Source organism: Triticum urartu, chromosome 6A, assembly GCF_056163025.1.
Source record: "Triticum urartu cultivar PI428250 chromosome 6A, HENAU_Tu73, whole genome shotgun sequence".
NCBI lineage: Eukaryota > Viridiplantae > Streptophyta > Magnoliopsida > Poales > Poaceae > Triticum > Triticum urartu.
In genome coordinates this window covers 36,699,809-36,716,716 of record NC_141878.1, presented here as the reverse complement: position 1 = coordinate 36,716,716, position 16,908 = coordinate 36,699,809, and the positions used below count along the sequence as shown (strand labels likewise).

At 39.9% G+C, this 16,908-nt stretch overlaps 1 protein-coding gene and 1 pseudogene across 1 annotated transcript; both read right to left on the bottom strand.

The window, feature by feature from the left end:
• Window positions 1-637: 637 nt before the first annotated feature.
• On the bottom strand, window positions 638-1,939 carry LOC125516446 (alpha/beta-gliadin-like; annotated as a pseudogene).
• An 8,630-nt stretch (window positions 1,940-10,569) lies between these two features.
• On the bottom strand, window positions 10,570-16,513 carry LOC147963602 (uncharacterized). The gene is made up of 7 exons (XM_087529636.1): window positions 16,491-16,513; window positions 15,640-15,746; window positions 15,486-15,541; window positions 13,881-13,884; window positions 11,766-11,831; window positions 11,551-11,684; window positions 10,570-10,686 (listed from the first exon to the last, which is right to left on the bottom strand). The coding sequence occupies exons 1-7, from the start codon at window positions 16,511-16,513 to the stop codon at window positions 10,570-10,572; spliced, it is 507 nt and encodes a 168-aa protein (XP_087385762.1).
• Between the last annotated feature and the right edge of the window lie 395 nt (window positions 16,514-16,908).

Below are 16,908 nucleotides of genomic sequence, written 5' to 3'. Positions count from 1 at the left end.
GCTAGACACCACTCCATTGAAAAGAAAATGTGTCGACATCTCATATTACAACAGTTGTGATATCCATAAGAAATAGACACTCACCGTGTTGCCTTGAGAGCTCATATGTTTTTGTGAGGAGAGAAAGGCCAAAGTTTGTGTGCAATAGTCGGCGGAGTGGTTACATGCTGAGAGGAGAACCTATTGTAAATAATATCATGTTCTAGCATCATTTGGGCGACAAGTAATTCCGGATGGATGTAGTATCACTTAATTACAAATGACATTTATGATCACCATTGATCTTACTGTATGATTGTTTTCATGACCTTCAAGGAAGAAATATTCTAAAAGTTGAGTGCAGCTGGACGGACCTCAATCCATTTGAGCCAGGAAAAGTAGATGCGGACTGTCCTAAATCATTTGAGATATGAATAGTAGATGGGAAAGGGTTGAAATATTTTTTGCGGTGGTTCCTAAATGGTAACCTCCAAGTGCCTAATTTCATATGTAATAATTTTCCAGGCAAGTTCATAATGCAATCAAGTTTCTGGTTGTAGTATCTTCGAACATTTGTTTTGAGGGAACAAAATCCTCCCAAGTGTGGTCTTCAATTATTGAACAATAACAATGGACATGCTTTGTGAGACTATTGGTCTTAAGCATAAAAAGGCATGCAAGTGATATCCATCAATTAAAGTAAAGTGCACGACAAATAGTTGTACTCTCTCTGTCCAGAAATACTTCTCGGAGAATGGATAATCCATTTCTCCGACAAGTACTTGCGGGTGGAGGGTGTATGTTCTTGTACCACTTTTCTACTTTGTGGATCAGATCTCATAGTACAAGTCGGCTAATTGCATTTTTATCAAAATTATTGCAAGTGGAGTGGATTTCAACTATTTTTCATTTTTTACTGTCTATCTTTTCTATACATGTCAAATTTCACATGCATCGTGTTTGCAATCAGTACAAATTTGAAAAAGCCCGTGGCAACGCACGGGAAGTGTACTAGTATATCTAGTACTAGAGTTATTTTCTTCTCAGTTAATACCGAAGATGACAAATGGCGTGATGGTGCAATATGGAGGGATGTAGACATTGCACATTGCAGGTAGCGTCTGTAGCGCTAGGTTCCTTATTTCCACGAACTGGGGCAGTTGTTGAGGCTGGACAGAGCCCTGGGCCTGTGGGTTTTGCTGAGATGGCCGGAAGGAGCCCTGGCCTGATGGATATTGTTGCTGAGGCTGTTGGAAGGAGACCTTGCTCGATGGTTGTTGTGGTTGTTGTTTTTGTTTTATGTTGTTGATGCAGAATAATAGCATGGACAACATTGTGGATGGCTTGGCACTGCGACTGCTCAGGGATCTGACATAGGTGCTGACAACACAATTCTTGCAACAGCTGGTAAGTACTTTGTTGCAAAACTTGTGATCTTCCATGCGCTATGTTGTGTTGCTGCAATACAACATCCATGCATGGAATCAGTTGTTGTTGCAAAATTTGTTGAAGGATTTGTTGTTGTTGTTGTTGTTATTGTTGCTACGAAATTGGTTGTTGTGGTTGCGAATACTGTGGTTGCGGTTGTGGATAAGGTTGTTGTGGTCGAAATGGTTGCGGCTGCGAATATGGTAGTTGCGGCTGCGGAAATGGTTGCAGCTGCAGATATGGTTGTTGTGATGGAAATGGTTGCGGCTGTGGATCTGGGTGTTGTGGTGGAAATTGTTGTTGCTGCCCTAGAAATTTTTGTTGTTGTACCAATGGAACTTGCTCTTGTGGCTGTTGTTGAGATGGATTTTGTGGCTGCAATTGTGGCACTGGAACTCTAACTGCAGTTGTGGCGGTGGTCTCCACGATAGCAAGGAGGGAAAGGATGAGAAAGGTCTTCATGGTGGATTTGTATTGACCACAGCTTGCTTGGCTTAAATGATGCGCTCTACTTATGAGAATGATGGATGAGGAAGGATGATCGTCATGCTACGGGGCTATTTATAGCTGCCATGGAATGATCTCTTTCACAATTGGCATTTGCTAGTGTGGAAAGTGCTTGGATGCTTCTCAAAATCATAATTTGGTATGTTCTGTTTGGTGGCACTACTTACAAGTGTATTCTTGGACTGTTCATTAAAGTTCCTTGTTGTTGCACTATCATTCCACCACCAAAAAGGTGTGACAACACGCATGACTCATCTTATTTACTTTACAGATCAAACAGTAATCTAGATTGCCTATTTTTCTGAAACTAAGTTTGTAATTTTCTGCAAATTGTTACGCATAAACTAGATAAGCATGGCTGTCACGGTACTTAGTTTGTAATCTTGTGTGGTCTCTTAAGATAGATAAGACTAGTAATGTAACTTTGTTGTTGTGCGCGTAGTGTTGTAGTGTTCTAGAAGTGTTGTAGTGTTCTAGAAGTTATTAGCAAGCATATATTTTGTAATGTTCTACAAGTTGTTACGTGTAAACTAGATAAGCTTGACTTGCTCACAAACAAGATTGTAATCACTAGTCATCTACCCGTGCAACTACATGGCCTAGCTATTATATGGGTACATATTTATTAATAAAATTATATTTATATGTAAAATTCAAGCGCTTAAATTACAGATATCATACATCTGAACATATGCTAAGTTATTCAAATAATTATAGTACAATATAAACACATATATTATAAACTTCATTGTATGGAAGAGTGCCTCTACTTTCCCATTTATGTTGCGCAAAGTATCATCACTGTTCTGAATGAAGCCTTCATGTCATAGTAGCAAGAATTTGACACCACCTACTAAGGGAGAAAGCGAGTATGAATTATTTCGATATATAGTTATATTACTTTGTTGTTGTGCGCGTATGTATATGCACCACTACTACAATGCTACTCAAACCATATATAATATATATTTCTCTTTTAGTACATTAGTAAGTGCTCCTAACTTAACCAACAAACACAATGTTATACTTAATTGAGGCTTTATCTATCTAGCATCATATTAGATAGTAAACTTTAAAATTAATGGATGCACTTGTGAAACAATCCTTTTCAAGAATCTGCCTTTGCAGAATGATATTCCTTCAATTGATATTTACTAGTACAAATGCCCGTGCGTTGCAACGGGCAAATAAAAGTGCGCTTCATGTGCCATTTCTTGTATCCAAGGCTGATAAACCAGAGTAATAATGTTAAACTCTAATTTTTGTTCGGAGCTTGAAGTGTGGACATGAAGAACCAACCTAACTTCCTACATCTGTTGGAAGAATAGTTGTGCATGGAATAGTATGTGAATCGGTTATATATTTTGCTTTTTGAAATACAACACAAATATTTCTTTATTTTTTAAGAAATCGACTATTTTTTAATTTCTTATTAGAATTGGAATATGTTTTCAAGTCGAACATTATATAAACAAGCGATTTCTTGATTATTTTAATGATTTTGTGAACAATTATAACTGGTTTTTAATTGGAACCATTTTTTGGGAAGTTTCAGCATTTCTTAAAAAGTTTAAACATATTTAAAACATGAATATATTTTTTGAAACCAAGAACATTTAGAAACACTCACTATCTTAAAAAAACACGCCTTCGTGTTGGTAAATAAAAATGATTATTGGTGTCCGCATCATGGAATAGAGTTAAGATAGTAAGTGGTGTCCTTTGATGGCACTCCGTTAGCTTAGCACTATCACCAGGTGAAAGAGTGGTGTATTTATTTTTAGTGCGACATACAAACATTGGAATGTTATATACTAATCGAGAGTTTAAAAACTAATCCAAAAGTTTTTTTTAGAATTTTCAAAACATTTGAATGCAAAACATTGTTACTATGTTGGATTTCTTAGAGATAGTTGTTTGCTTGGTTTGGAAGGGTTCATTTTTTTCATATCAAATAAATGGATTGGTCAGTTTCGCTTTAACCCTGAGAACCAATCTCTGATTGGATGGTTTGGAGGGCGGTGATACCCAATAGAGCAAGAATTAAAACCTAGCTTTGACGCTTTCATGTCTCACAAAGGCGAAATATTATTTCAGTGCACGGTGACGTTCGCGTCGAAGCGAGACACTTGTGGTGTGTTCATCGGTCTCAAGACATGTCGGCTCAGTCTCTCTAGGTGTTAGTGTATGTACGTGTTTGTGAGCCTGTGTTTGTCTTTGTTTCTCAAAAGAAGGCTCCCTTTAACCTTTGTATGCATCATTTAATGTGTCGTGCATTGCACCAGAAGGAGAACGTCTTCGCATGTTTTCAGTGACTCGTTAATGTTGCCACTTTTCATTTTTGCCACCGTCGTCAATGATGATACAATTTTTGGTGTACACAATTCGAAAAAAGATTAATGAAACTACATTCATGTCCTTCGATGTTGCCTCAATGAACATCACACTCTCGCCGGATGTGAGAGGAGTAGTGCATTGAAGTGGGATTATTTATATACAGTTATTTATTAATATTTGAAAGCAAACATGTTTTTGCTATGTTGATTTCGTTTTTAGAAAATGTTGGTTGTTTGGTTTGTCAAATTATATTATGTTTGGACTTGGCCCAAACACAAGCTTCTCGTGTAGATTGTAGGCTCTTTCCTCGAAAAAACACGCACACATCGAATAGTCCAGAATGGCACACACACATCTCTTTCTGTTCCACATCACAATAACAAAGAAAAGTTTCCTAGCACATAATCTTAGTGTGCATGTATCCAACGGCTTGGAAAGGTGATTGAGACTACATTAAATCTCAATTGACTGACATTTAGCGAACCCCTTTAAAATTAGTAGCTAAACTCACTTAAAGGAAATATCTAGCTCAAAGTTTATGTGTGAGAGGGGAGTTTGTATCAACCATGGTTTCAGTATTTCCATGGTCCTAAAAAAACTGATCCAACTGCTGAGAACTTAAGTTGGAGCCTTATGTAACAATTTTTTAAGTTCACCAACTAAATTGTCTAATTTCACCAACTAATTTATTGTCAATATTCTGCGCAATGTATTTTGATTTATTTTCTCTGTTGTGTATGTCAATACATATTTCTCGATATATGTCGAGCAAGGTTTGTAGTTCATTTACCACCTAGGTACCTTTTTTCAAGATAGAATAATTGTGAATGTGTTAACACGGTAAAAACATATGCTAGATAACACGTTTTTATTTTATTTTTGCAAATAGTTGACCCATATTACTCAAATTCGGTAAAACTTGAGAGTCATACGCGCCTCCCATACTGAAATGCGACACAAATTTGGATGTTTAACTTGGAACACTCAAAAGTTCCTTGACTATTCATTCAAGTACAAACTAATAATGTTGTCAATATCACGACAGGAATAATATTTGAATATGCTTAATCGAGATACAATGGATGTCGTGTTCTCGGTAGTCATATATAAATATTTTTCCCATTTTTGTCTTACTGACTATGTTTAAGTAGTCTAGTTTGACATCACCGTTGGCTTTCGTTAGACAATCAACAGGATCTATCTGTCACATGCCAAACACTACGGACGACAGCTGAGTTTTCAAACAATATCATCACAGTCTGTCCTCGTTGACATTGCCTGCATGTTTCGCGCACACTATCATTTGCTGCTTAATAATTAGGATACGGATCCCGTTTAGGCCTTGTTCGGTTGCGTGTGAATCCGAGTGGATTGAAGGGTTTGAGGGGGACTTAAACCTCTTATAAGTCAAAATACGAACCAATCCTTGCCAATCCCCTCCAATCCTCTTGGGGAGAGGATTAAACGAACAAACCCTTAATTAGACACTCTAAGCAATGAAGTCCAGCTGTGATGTGGCGATCCGAAGGATCTGTAGTGTATGTGAGAGAATCATGCGAATGATTTGCTAGATTTCTGAGGATGCTTCCCCGTAAAACTGAACACCGCACTCTTGATTTCCAGCTGTGAAGCTGCCTTGTTCTTTCTGCAAGGACGGTTGATGTATTTTATTTAAGAAATTAATGAAAATGGGCAATGACTGGTTGAAAAAAAAGCGTAAGCATGGTTGCTTCAGGCCAAATTCATCCAGCGTTCGTTCTTTATTCCTTGCTCCCTCTTCCCACTTTTGGGGTTAATTCTTTCGTTCGGTTTCCATCTTCTGTTTATTAACTTATGCTACGACAAGTCCGCCGATGTATAAAAGTCGATAAGATAGAGTGCAAAGAAGCGATGTGGGACTATTATATCTACATGAACACAGTTTGGCAGAACAAAATAGAGCAGCTGAGTTGGCGTCGTCCTTCGGGACGGAGGGCCTTGGTCGTGGGTTTGAAGCTCAAGTGAAGTATTTTTTGCATCGTTTTTTTTTCTTTTTGACCAAGCCCAGTTCAGTCATCACACGGTTGACAGGAACGATCAACACGGCCCAGTTGAGCGAGCCGGAGGGACTAAAAAAAGCGACTTATATTAAGGGACTGTCTATTTTACATCTGACTGAAATTCAATTGGCTTTCACTCATATTTTCAGCCATCCAGAGTATGACAGTTGTCATATGTCCTCTGCTTCTTTCCTGTCCTCCGATTGTCACTGTCCTTGTCCACCCGCTCTTCCCTCAATATACACGGTATACAATGTAATTACATTGAAAGATCAGTGTAAAATTGCACTGAGATTGCACTAGAAATTCCCTGAACTTATAGTGTAATTACAGCATAAATACAGTTAAATTACAGTGTAACTACCCCTGAATTACACTGTAATTGGCTATGTGGTGTACCTGAAATTACACTAAAATTCCCAGTGATTTACGGAGTGATTACCCCTGAAAAAATACTCCTACATTGTAACTACCACAGAAATTACACTTTAATTACAGTAAAAATTAGGACTGTGATTGCCCTGAAAATTATAGTGTAATTGACCCTGAAATTACAGTGTAAATGTTGTAATTGAACTGTAGTTACGCTCGAAAATGCACTGTGATTACAATGTAATTACCCCTGAGTTTACACTGTAATAGGACTGTAATTACACTGTAAATCCTATGAATGTTCACTAGGTTTCAGAAATGAAATGAAACTAAATCTAAGATCATGCATGGAAACAATCAGAGGAACAACAGGAAAAAGAAGGAAGAAATAGCAGAAACAAGACCACGGAAAGCCTACAAATGGGGACCATGAGAAGCCTGCAAAAGGAAGAACAGCATATACTAGAGAAAGAAAGCAAAGGAAAAACAGAGAAGAGAAAGTTAAAGAGATGAAGCATTCAAAGAGGAAATGAAGTACTCTACAAGATGAGAGTAAAGTCAATGAGAAACGATTGAGTCTTAATTGTAGAGAAAGCATTGGTGCTACTTATTTTGCTGCTACCAAATTTCCAGTGCTTTTATTTTGTTGTTAGCTGCAAATGAAAGAAGTACATAAAGATAAATGACGCCAAGATGAAAAAATAACAGTACATAAAGAACACCATACAACAGTGCTACTTATTTACAGTCTACATCTCTGTTAGTGCACTACAAAACCACTATAAAAAACCACTAGCCAGCTAAAGAAGATTTCAATGCTTATAATGCACATCCACTATGAGTTCTAAATCCATCTAAGAGGATTTCCACTGAGAAATGGGGAAGAATCGTATATCAAGCTACACACTCAAGGATGCAAAAACTAGGATACAAAAAAGAGAAAGGGCATGGGCTATAAATTGGAAAAACATTGCAAGGCCACTAAGATTTTTTTAAAACATTCATTGATAATTACACTGTAAATACAGTGAAAGTCTAATATGAATTACACTGTAAATCAACTAGCAATTACACTGTAAATCCACTCGCAAATACACAGTAAATCCAAGACAATTACACTGTAAATTCACCCGCAGTTACACTGTAAATCCACTCGCAAATACACTGTAAATCCAAGCACTGTAAATCCACTCACAAAAAACACTATAATCCACTATAAATCAACTCACAAATACACTGTAAATCTAAGGTAGAAATACACTGTAAATCCAAAAAAGGAATTACACTGCAACCCACTGAGAATTACAGTGTAAAACAACCGGGGATTACGCTGTAAAATCCACTATCTATCCACTAGAAAATTACACTGTAAATACACTTAGTTAGACTGAAAATCCACTATGAACCCACTGGGAATTACAGTGTAAAACAACCGGGGTTTACGCTGTAAAATCTACTATCTAACCACTAGAAAATTACACTGTAAAATACGCTTAGTTACACTGAATATCCACTATGGACTACACAGTAAATCACTATACATCCAAATAGGAAGTACACTGTCAATGGCAGTAAATCAACTGGGAAATTACACTATAAAACCAACAAGGAATAACAGTTACAGAAAACGGTCTAGGGGATTATAAGTTTATAACACCAGAGATCAGGGGGACAAATACACCCAGTAAGTTTGAATTCTGTCAATACAGTATACTGCTACAACTAAACAAGCTAGCCTATGATTAACAACCAGCCAAACTTGAACAACAAACCAATTATAGAATTAACAACTTCACATAGCAGATCCAACGAGGCGCATCCCAGCTAACCCAGCTAACGCGCATAGCAGAGCAATTAAAATGCCCATCTCGTAAACGGGGCAGCCTCACACATCTACATAAAAAATAGGTGCGGGGATGGATCACAGCAACAGATCTGACTGACAAACCCATATGCACTACCTAAACAGATCACAGGAAAAAAACAAAAACGAGGGTGAAATACAGAATCCGACGAACAGAATCGGTGGCGGAAATGGGGACTGGTGGGTGCGGGACCGAGAGATGCCGCAGCCCCCGCCGGCAGACACAGAAGGGGGGGCGAAGGAAGCGGGGCTGCACAAGGCAGGGAGCGGACGAGTCACCACCAAGACAATGGGATCGAGCGGCGAGGCGGAGCTCCAAATCGCCATGGCCATCTCTCTCGCTCGACTCTGTTCCGAGGTTGCATGTACGAAATGACAAAGGGGAAACGAGGAGGAGCGACGCGGGTGTTGCAAGTGGAAATTAGACGGTCAACTAACGGGCCCGATAAGAGAAACCAGACAAAAAAACAAAGAAACACACGGATCTCAGCGGACAGATCGTACGGCACAGGAAACGAATGAAGGCGAATTGTTTTCATCCGCATGTAAATTATCAAAACCGTATATTAATTGACGTACTCGACCAATGAACAGTTTTTTATTACTATCTCGCCTATATGTTTTAAAATTCAAAGTGGAAGTGTAAACTTACTGGAAGAAGTGTATTGTGACGGTGAACCCGACAAAGTCAATTGATGCTTTATTATTATTAAGGAGAGATTAAGATGATTATATTCATATTTTTTTAGTTTTGTAGCCACGTGTCCTTTTTTGCAAGGAGTTGGCACGTACTTTTTCTGGGAACCTGGGCGTGGGCATTTTGGACTCTTTTTTTATGTGCATGTCTAATCTTTCATGGACGTGGGAGCTTAGGACTTTTTCTGAATGTGCAAGTTTAATGAGTTTCATCTATGTGGTGAGAATTGATATTTCTTTACGTGAGTTTTTTTTTGTACGTGTGGATTTCATCCCTACATACATGTTGTTTTCTTCTATAATAAGGCATAGTCTTCTAGCATATCTTAACCATTAAATTTAATATCGAACGGCAATATTAATCATAATGACATGAATTAACGTATACGCTCCAAAGGTGCCTCTAATTAGTATATCTTTCCCTAATAATAAAGCACGGACTGACTTTGTGGGGTTCACCGTCACAATACATTTCTTTTCATGAAAATTTATGCTTTCAATTTAAATATAAAACATATACACAAGGTGGTATTAATTGGTTAGTCCCTAATTTTTGTCCGTCTTCCTCCGTCCGTCCGTCCATTTTATTTGGTCACGTACGGCTGGATCACTATATGTATGGGCCATGCGTAACCAAAATTCCCCGCATGGGCCGCACATAGCTTATTTTGTGCATCCCCGCATGGGCCAAGGTGGGCCTTGTGGGATATTTTGGCAAAAAAATGAATTTACTTGCGTCAAGAATTGAACTAAGCCATATCATACACACCTACCAACTAAGCCATATCAATGCATGTGTAATTGGTACGTTTACTTTTCTTATTCAATAGTACCACCTCACCCCCTTACAGCCGAAAGCACAAACATATATCTCTACTCCTAATGAAGTAGTTGGTAGTCTCGCTTTCAGGTGTTTTTGTCCCATCTCCCATGGTTTTTTTTGGTACCTCCTCCCACCTTCGCTGGTTTTTTTCGTAGATTTTTTTCGTCCCCTCCCTCCACTTCATCGGTTTATTTTCGTGTCACCCTCTCCCACAATGAAATAAATCTGAACAGATCAGAACTTTTCATACTGGAGTAAGTTATTTAGTAATGTAGAATCAATCACGAACAATCTCTAAAGATCAAATCCAAATTAATTAACCTTACCTTAAATCACTCAATCACATTAATTAGAAAACAAATATTTGATTTTCAGAAAAATCACTCAATCACATTAACCTTACCTTAACTCACGGATGGTAATCAATCTCCGAACAAAGGAAACAATACATCGAGGAGTAGTAAATAAACTCCCTTTCTTATGACATGCATATGATCTTCCCTTCCCTCTCCGTTGTCAAACGTTCATGATTCTTGAGGCCACGTCATTGGGTCACGACGGTGCCGGAGGACGAGGACGGCAAGGCCGGGTGCCGCGGCAACGCATTTGCCGTGGCCGGTGAAGGGGCGAAGAAGGGCGGCCTGTTAAGATGTACATATATATATATATATATACATACATACATACGTGTGTGTGTGACCTGTTAAGATGTACTAGATGACCCGTTGCGCCGATGGCGCAAAGGGGAGTGCAAGCAAGGTATTGGAAGAGTGTGCATTAAAATATGTAAACACAAAATAAAACACATGAAAAGTAAGTACGGATTGATAATAGATAGATGGTTGCTGATGTTACATGTTTTACATAAACTAGATCTGCTTAGATTGGATAGGTAATCATGCAGAGGCCTTTGTACGTGCACTTCAAGGCGAAAGCATATATTTCTTTCATCACGGCTGTTTGGAAAGCATACCACACAACAGTCTAAGGTATGATAGTTAAACGCATATGATGGTCTTAGGTGATTGCATAAGATCCAAAAGGATGATAAACATAGAAGTCTTGGTAGGCATCAATACTAATGCTAAGTTATATAACAAGGGGCTATTGGAACTTGCTTATATTGAGTAGACGATCAGACGCAGTCCCTTCGAAGTGCATTTAAAGGCGAAAGCATATGATTGCCCTTTGTTCATGTTGTGCCCGACCGAGGAAGTCGCTCCAGCGTCTAGTGATGGTGGCCCTTTTGTCAACACCCTTGATAAAGCGGGCAGTGACAGCAGTAGTTCCATCTCCAGTAGTGATTGGCAGTTCACCATTGTCAGCATCCATGTGTGGGAAAACGGAACCCTTAGAAAAGGGAACCACAAAGTACCGAAAATAATAGTAAATGTTAGTTAGTATATCATTTTATACCATGTCATTGTATGAAATAGAACAGAGCAATTGCAAAGGATTATCGTTCTTTTGCCGTCTATTGCCAATGTTTCTGTCATGTGGCACACATAGTAGCGATCAGGCGTGGTGGTGCTGTGGATGATCTTTCGCATTCTAAGAACATTATGATTGTAGAGCTTAACTGTGTTGCCCCACACAATGTGGCGACTAAACTCATCTAAGTGATGGATGCCAGGCTCACCTATGTTAAATTATACAAAGTTATACCATGTAGCAGTTGTTGTGAGAGTTGTTGGAATGAGAAGAGTAATGTAGCTCTTACCACGGAGAATGTACTTCCCAGGCTTTAGATGGATTTTCTTGCCTTTGAACTTTGGGGTTGAGCTTGCTTTTGCATGGGCCATGAATATACACTACAAGAAATCCGTTAATCCATGACGGATTCCCCATGACGTTCGTGAAAACTGTCATGGACGGCCTAGTATAGCCCCGCAAGCCTGCTCAAGCCCACTGAAGCCCGCCTGAGTGTTCCCGTATAAAACGCTAACCCTAGCATTCCTCCTCAGCCCCCTCCTCCCTCCCTCCGCGCAGCCCAACTCCTCTATCTCTAGCCACTCTTCCCCACGCAATTCCTCGCCGCCGCCGCCCGATTCCGGCGATTTCTGGCGGCTATTGCAGGCGCGCAGCACACCCGCATCTTCCCCTCGCTCCGCTGCTTCCTCCCCTTCGGCTAGATTCAACGCTGCCAGCCAGCAACGCTCGCTTGCAATACCTCCCAATGGCTAGGGTTTCGGTGATGGTACGGCTCCGGCAGATCCTCTCCGTCGCCTACCACCTGCTGGATGGTGCTCCTGGCATAGGACGTCGCAAAGGCCTCCTCCCGCAGGATGTGCTGACATAGCGCACCCTGCATCGGCTTGCTCGAGATGAGCACGGGCGTGACGGCCTAGTCCCGCTTGAAGATGGCGGCGGCGAGCGTCGGTGCTCTTCTCGTCCTCTATCTCCAAGAGGCGCGCGCCGGTACAGCAAAGACACCCCCGCCCCTGAACCCCGTCCACCCATCCGGTGATGTACAGGTCATCCTCACCCGCTTGGATTCGCCTCCTCCTCGACGCGACACTCCAACATGGACATGGTGAGTTTCCTCTCCCCCTCGCCCCCTTCCCATCCACCCCCAAATCTGGATGGCACTTGCATCTGTACATACATCCATATGAATAAGCCCCATTGTTTGGCTCAGTTTGTATGGTTCCATTTTTAAAAACGTTGACTGAAACTATCTAGATGGCACCTGCATCTGTAGATGCATAAGAATAAGCATCACACCTTGGTTCAATTTCTGTGTCAATTTGGTTTAACTTTGACTGAACATATATATATATATATATATATATATATATATATATATATATATATATGAGCAAATATATTATTTTGTTTCAGTTAAGAATGCATGGATTCTGTTCCTGTTACCTCCACTTTTTTGCCTCAACAACAAGCAAAGCAAGGACCCATTGAAAATTGTAATTGCACCTAGTCTTGTAGGTTAATTATCTGAATATCTGAAATTATATGGTTGGTTCATAGCTGCTGTTCAGGTCACTTATTTATAGGTTAACACTTGTTTCATTCATGCATATTTGTGCAGGAAGGATTGTGTAGAACAGAGGAGAAGGGGCACATGATACCATCCCAGTTTGTTGGCAAACAGGCTCATTTTATTTGCTTTGCACAGATGTGAGTTAAGTAGGTCTATACCATATAAAGTGAGCTAACAAAAGGTGGTTCTCTTCTCTGGTAGAAAGACATGGCTGTGTTCCTGTAGCGCTGTGTTGTTGTAGCAGTCAACAAGACACTGAGTAAAAGGTTGCTTCTCTTTCATCCGAGTGCAAATCGTGTATTGTTAAGGTTCTGATTAGTTTACACATACTTGTTAGTTCTGACCATGCCTTGCTTAAGGATCGATCAATATTCATGAAATTTGTTTGCTGCCATATGTTCGCACATGTTCCTATCTAAATTAATGTTGGATGTTCGCACATGTTCCTATCTAAATTAATGTTGGATGTTAATGTTGGACAAGCTTTAGAAGTAGCTTTCTTCCATTTACAAAAGCTGAGAGGGAGGAGAGACATATAAGTTTACCACTGAATAAGTTGCTCCTTAATGTGAGGCACAAAGATTTACCACTGAATAAGCAGCTCCTTTAGACATGATTGATGCTATAAAAAAATAATGAAGTATTGTAACAATCTATATCTTCGGGATTTAGAGGTGCACATAGATAATGCAGTTTTAATTTTTCTGAGCCAAATAAAATGTGTCTGATATGTGAGGCAGATGTTCCAAACATCGTCTCTTACTTGTTGGAGAACTAATTCGTAATTTCTAATGGTATGCGTTTTTTCCTAATGGTATTCTTAATGAAGATTGATACCTTCCTTTTGGTATTATTTTTGTTGAAAGTTTTGGTGTTCTTATTCTGGTCTGCATGTAATCCTTCTGATGCTGATCCTTCCGCTATGGATTGCAGTTGGGCTCCATTGCCATTGGGTTGAAGAGTAAGGATGGTGTTGTCCTGGCTGTTGAGAAATGTGTCACCTCACTGTTGCAGGTAATTTTGCATCTCCACTTGTTAATTTATATTGTTTCTGTCAAATACTAATTATTCAGCTGTATGCGTGATAACTATTGATGATCTCTTATGGTTGCAAGAGAAATGCATCCTTGGACAAAATGTCCATATTCTTATATAGGTCCATTGCTGTCCCCTTCATAGACTTTTGATTTTATTTTCACTATATATTTTTTGTTCTAAGCTTCAACTGTTAAGTGTCAATAGATGCAGATATTATTCTACAGGGTATATCCAATTTCTTAATGCTCTAACAGGGTAGGTTCTAGTTTTAGCCTAATTTATGCAAATCTGTGGTAACCAAAGGTGACATTCTGCCAAATATTGACAAAATGATTCATGCCTACCAGACTAGGAAAATAATACACTACTAGACAACTATAGAAATATGTACCTGTTTGTTTTGCTCAATGCAACTATCCCTTTGTTACCTCCATAACTTATCATCAAGGATCCTTGTAATTGAATGAATTTTGTGTACTACTTTATTTATTGTCCCCCTTTGTCCGCCAAGTGTTTTTGTTTCTTGTTTGGATGATATGCACAAGTACTTAACACTTGGTTGTGTTAATTAATTCGGATATACATGAAAATTATATGTCATAGATACTATGTTATCCTCATTTGTCGGCACTATAAGATTTAATTTCTCTTATTTCTACTATCTATTCATATCTGTAGATATCTAATGTTCTTGTAAATATGCTAGGTATGATTGAGTAGCAGGCTACTTGGTGCTTCTCATCACAATTCGCCACGACCTGATAGTTCCCATCAGGAGGGCCGATGGCAAGAACTTGAATAACAACCTCAATAGTTTATATGTTTTGTTTATGTAAACTGGAGTGTACTATTTCTTAACCTTGCTGTGTGTATATTTTGTCAATCTATGTTGTAAATTATCCTTTCATGGAGGATTTTGTGAACTGCAAAAGTTGTAGATACTGGCAGGGTGCATATTAATTGATATATGTGTATGGAAATTTGGAAATACTTGTCTTTGCCCAAAATTAGCAATATGATCTGTGTAACGCATTATACTAGAAAATACTCTATGAAAATTGGGCTGAAAGAAAGAGGCTAATGGGGTGTACCAAATTTAAATTGTGCCTACATACGATTTCTGTGACGAAAAATAGTGTCCACGTAGGCAGCCATGTCATTCCAGTGTGTCCATTGAGAATCCTACATAGCATGGGTCCATGACGGTTGTTTCCGTCATGAAGGTTAGGGCCTGGTTTGGGCTGGGCGGGCCTCGGGCAGATCCTTGACGGTCAATATCCGTCATGGATGGCATGATGTCAAATTATGACGCGATATACATGATGGATTTGAAATCCGTCATCGATGAGCACCCATGACAGTTTTTCCCTAATCTATGACGGACATGTACCGTCATGTATTAACAGATTTCTTGTAGTGATACTCGAATGGCTTGTTGTGCTTCAGACACAGTTGTTCATCTGTGATGAATAGTTAAGAAGATCATGGTAAGATAAAATAACGTCTATGATTTGAAACCTAAGTCAGTAGTCATCATAAGTATGTTTTTGAGCATTACCATGGGAAATTTGGCTACAGCTGATATCACTGATCGTGTCATCCTCCTCTTGTTTAACTACTGTCATCTGGAAAGAAGTAGTAGAGTAATTAAGCTGAATTATCTGCCTTTGGGATGTTTAACAGTGATGCATGTGTCTTAATATAGTGAGACTGATTATTATTGGATATAACTTGACAGCCATTAGTATGAAATTGCAAGTGTATCAGGACTGGACATAAGATGGTTGTCTATGTACTATTTTTTGAAATGAATGATTCATGCTTGCCACATATGTATTCCTATATGTAGATGCAAATGAGATAATATAAAGTATGCAAGAGATTATCTTCTCTATTCCTAATGGACCAGTTGGTAGTCTCCGCCGGTCAATTTTCGTCCTATTAGAGACGGGTTTTTTTCGTTCTCGATCCCACCTCCCACCTCGACAAAAAAGCCACCTTAGAAGCCAACCAAAACCAGAGAACCAAAACCCACTTTAGAAGGGAGCGATGCCCCTCGCACGCTAGAGAATCGAACGATAAAAAACCTATGAAGAAAAACCAAGGAAAAAAACCCCTCGAGCTCCGATGGGGACGAGCGAGGCTCCCCTCGATCTCAAACATCCCTAGGGTTAGCCCAGCCGTCACGCTCCTTGTTCCGCGCTGCCGCCCAAGGCCCGCTACGCCCCGACCGCTCCATCCACCTCTCATCCTACCAAGCACCCACGGCCGCCGCCGGCCCGCCGATGGAGGACTGGCCATCCGCCTGGGTCCGGGAGTCCTTCATCGGCTTCTTCGAGTCCAAGGCGCACACGTCGTGGCCGTCCAGCCCTGTGGTGCCCGTCGACGACCCCACCTGTTCGCCAATGCCGGGATGAACCAGTTGAAGCCATGGCCGTCTCCAACCACCCCCGTCTCTGATCCTACCCGAGTACAGGGGAGCCACCGCTGCCGCCGGGGACAAGGTCACTGTGGAAACTGCCGCTACGTCAGTTCCTTCGATCTCTCCCCTTCTAGCCACTCCTCACGTCCATTCCCTACATCAAGGAGGAATGCATGTATTTACATCTGACACTAACGCTATGAGGAAGGCGGCCTGAATCCTCCATCCTAACTCAACATGATCGTATTTTCTCTGATCTATTTGTGTGTTCAACAGTCTCTTCTCTGATCCCGACTCATGCTAGATACAATGGGATTGCAACATGATTTGGCAATGCCTATCTCTTGATGCCATTTAATGACAACTGGATTTCTCACATGTTATGAGTTTATAATCCATACAAAT

Coding starts and splice junctions, on each gene's coding strand:
- LOC147963602 (XM_087529636.1), bottom strand. CDS start 16,513: ATGGCTTCAACTGGTTCATCCCG. Junction 11,685..11,765: donor TGGGAAGTACATTCTCCGTG/GTAAGAGCTACA, acceptor AATTTAACATAG/GTGAGCCTGGCATCCATCAC. Junction 10,687..11,550: donor CCACGCCTGATCGCTACTAT/GTGTGCCACATG, acceptor ACATCTTAACAG/GCCGCCCTTCTTCGCCCCTT.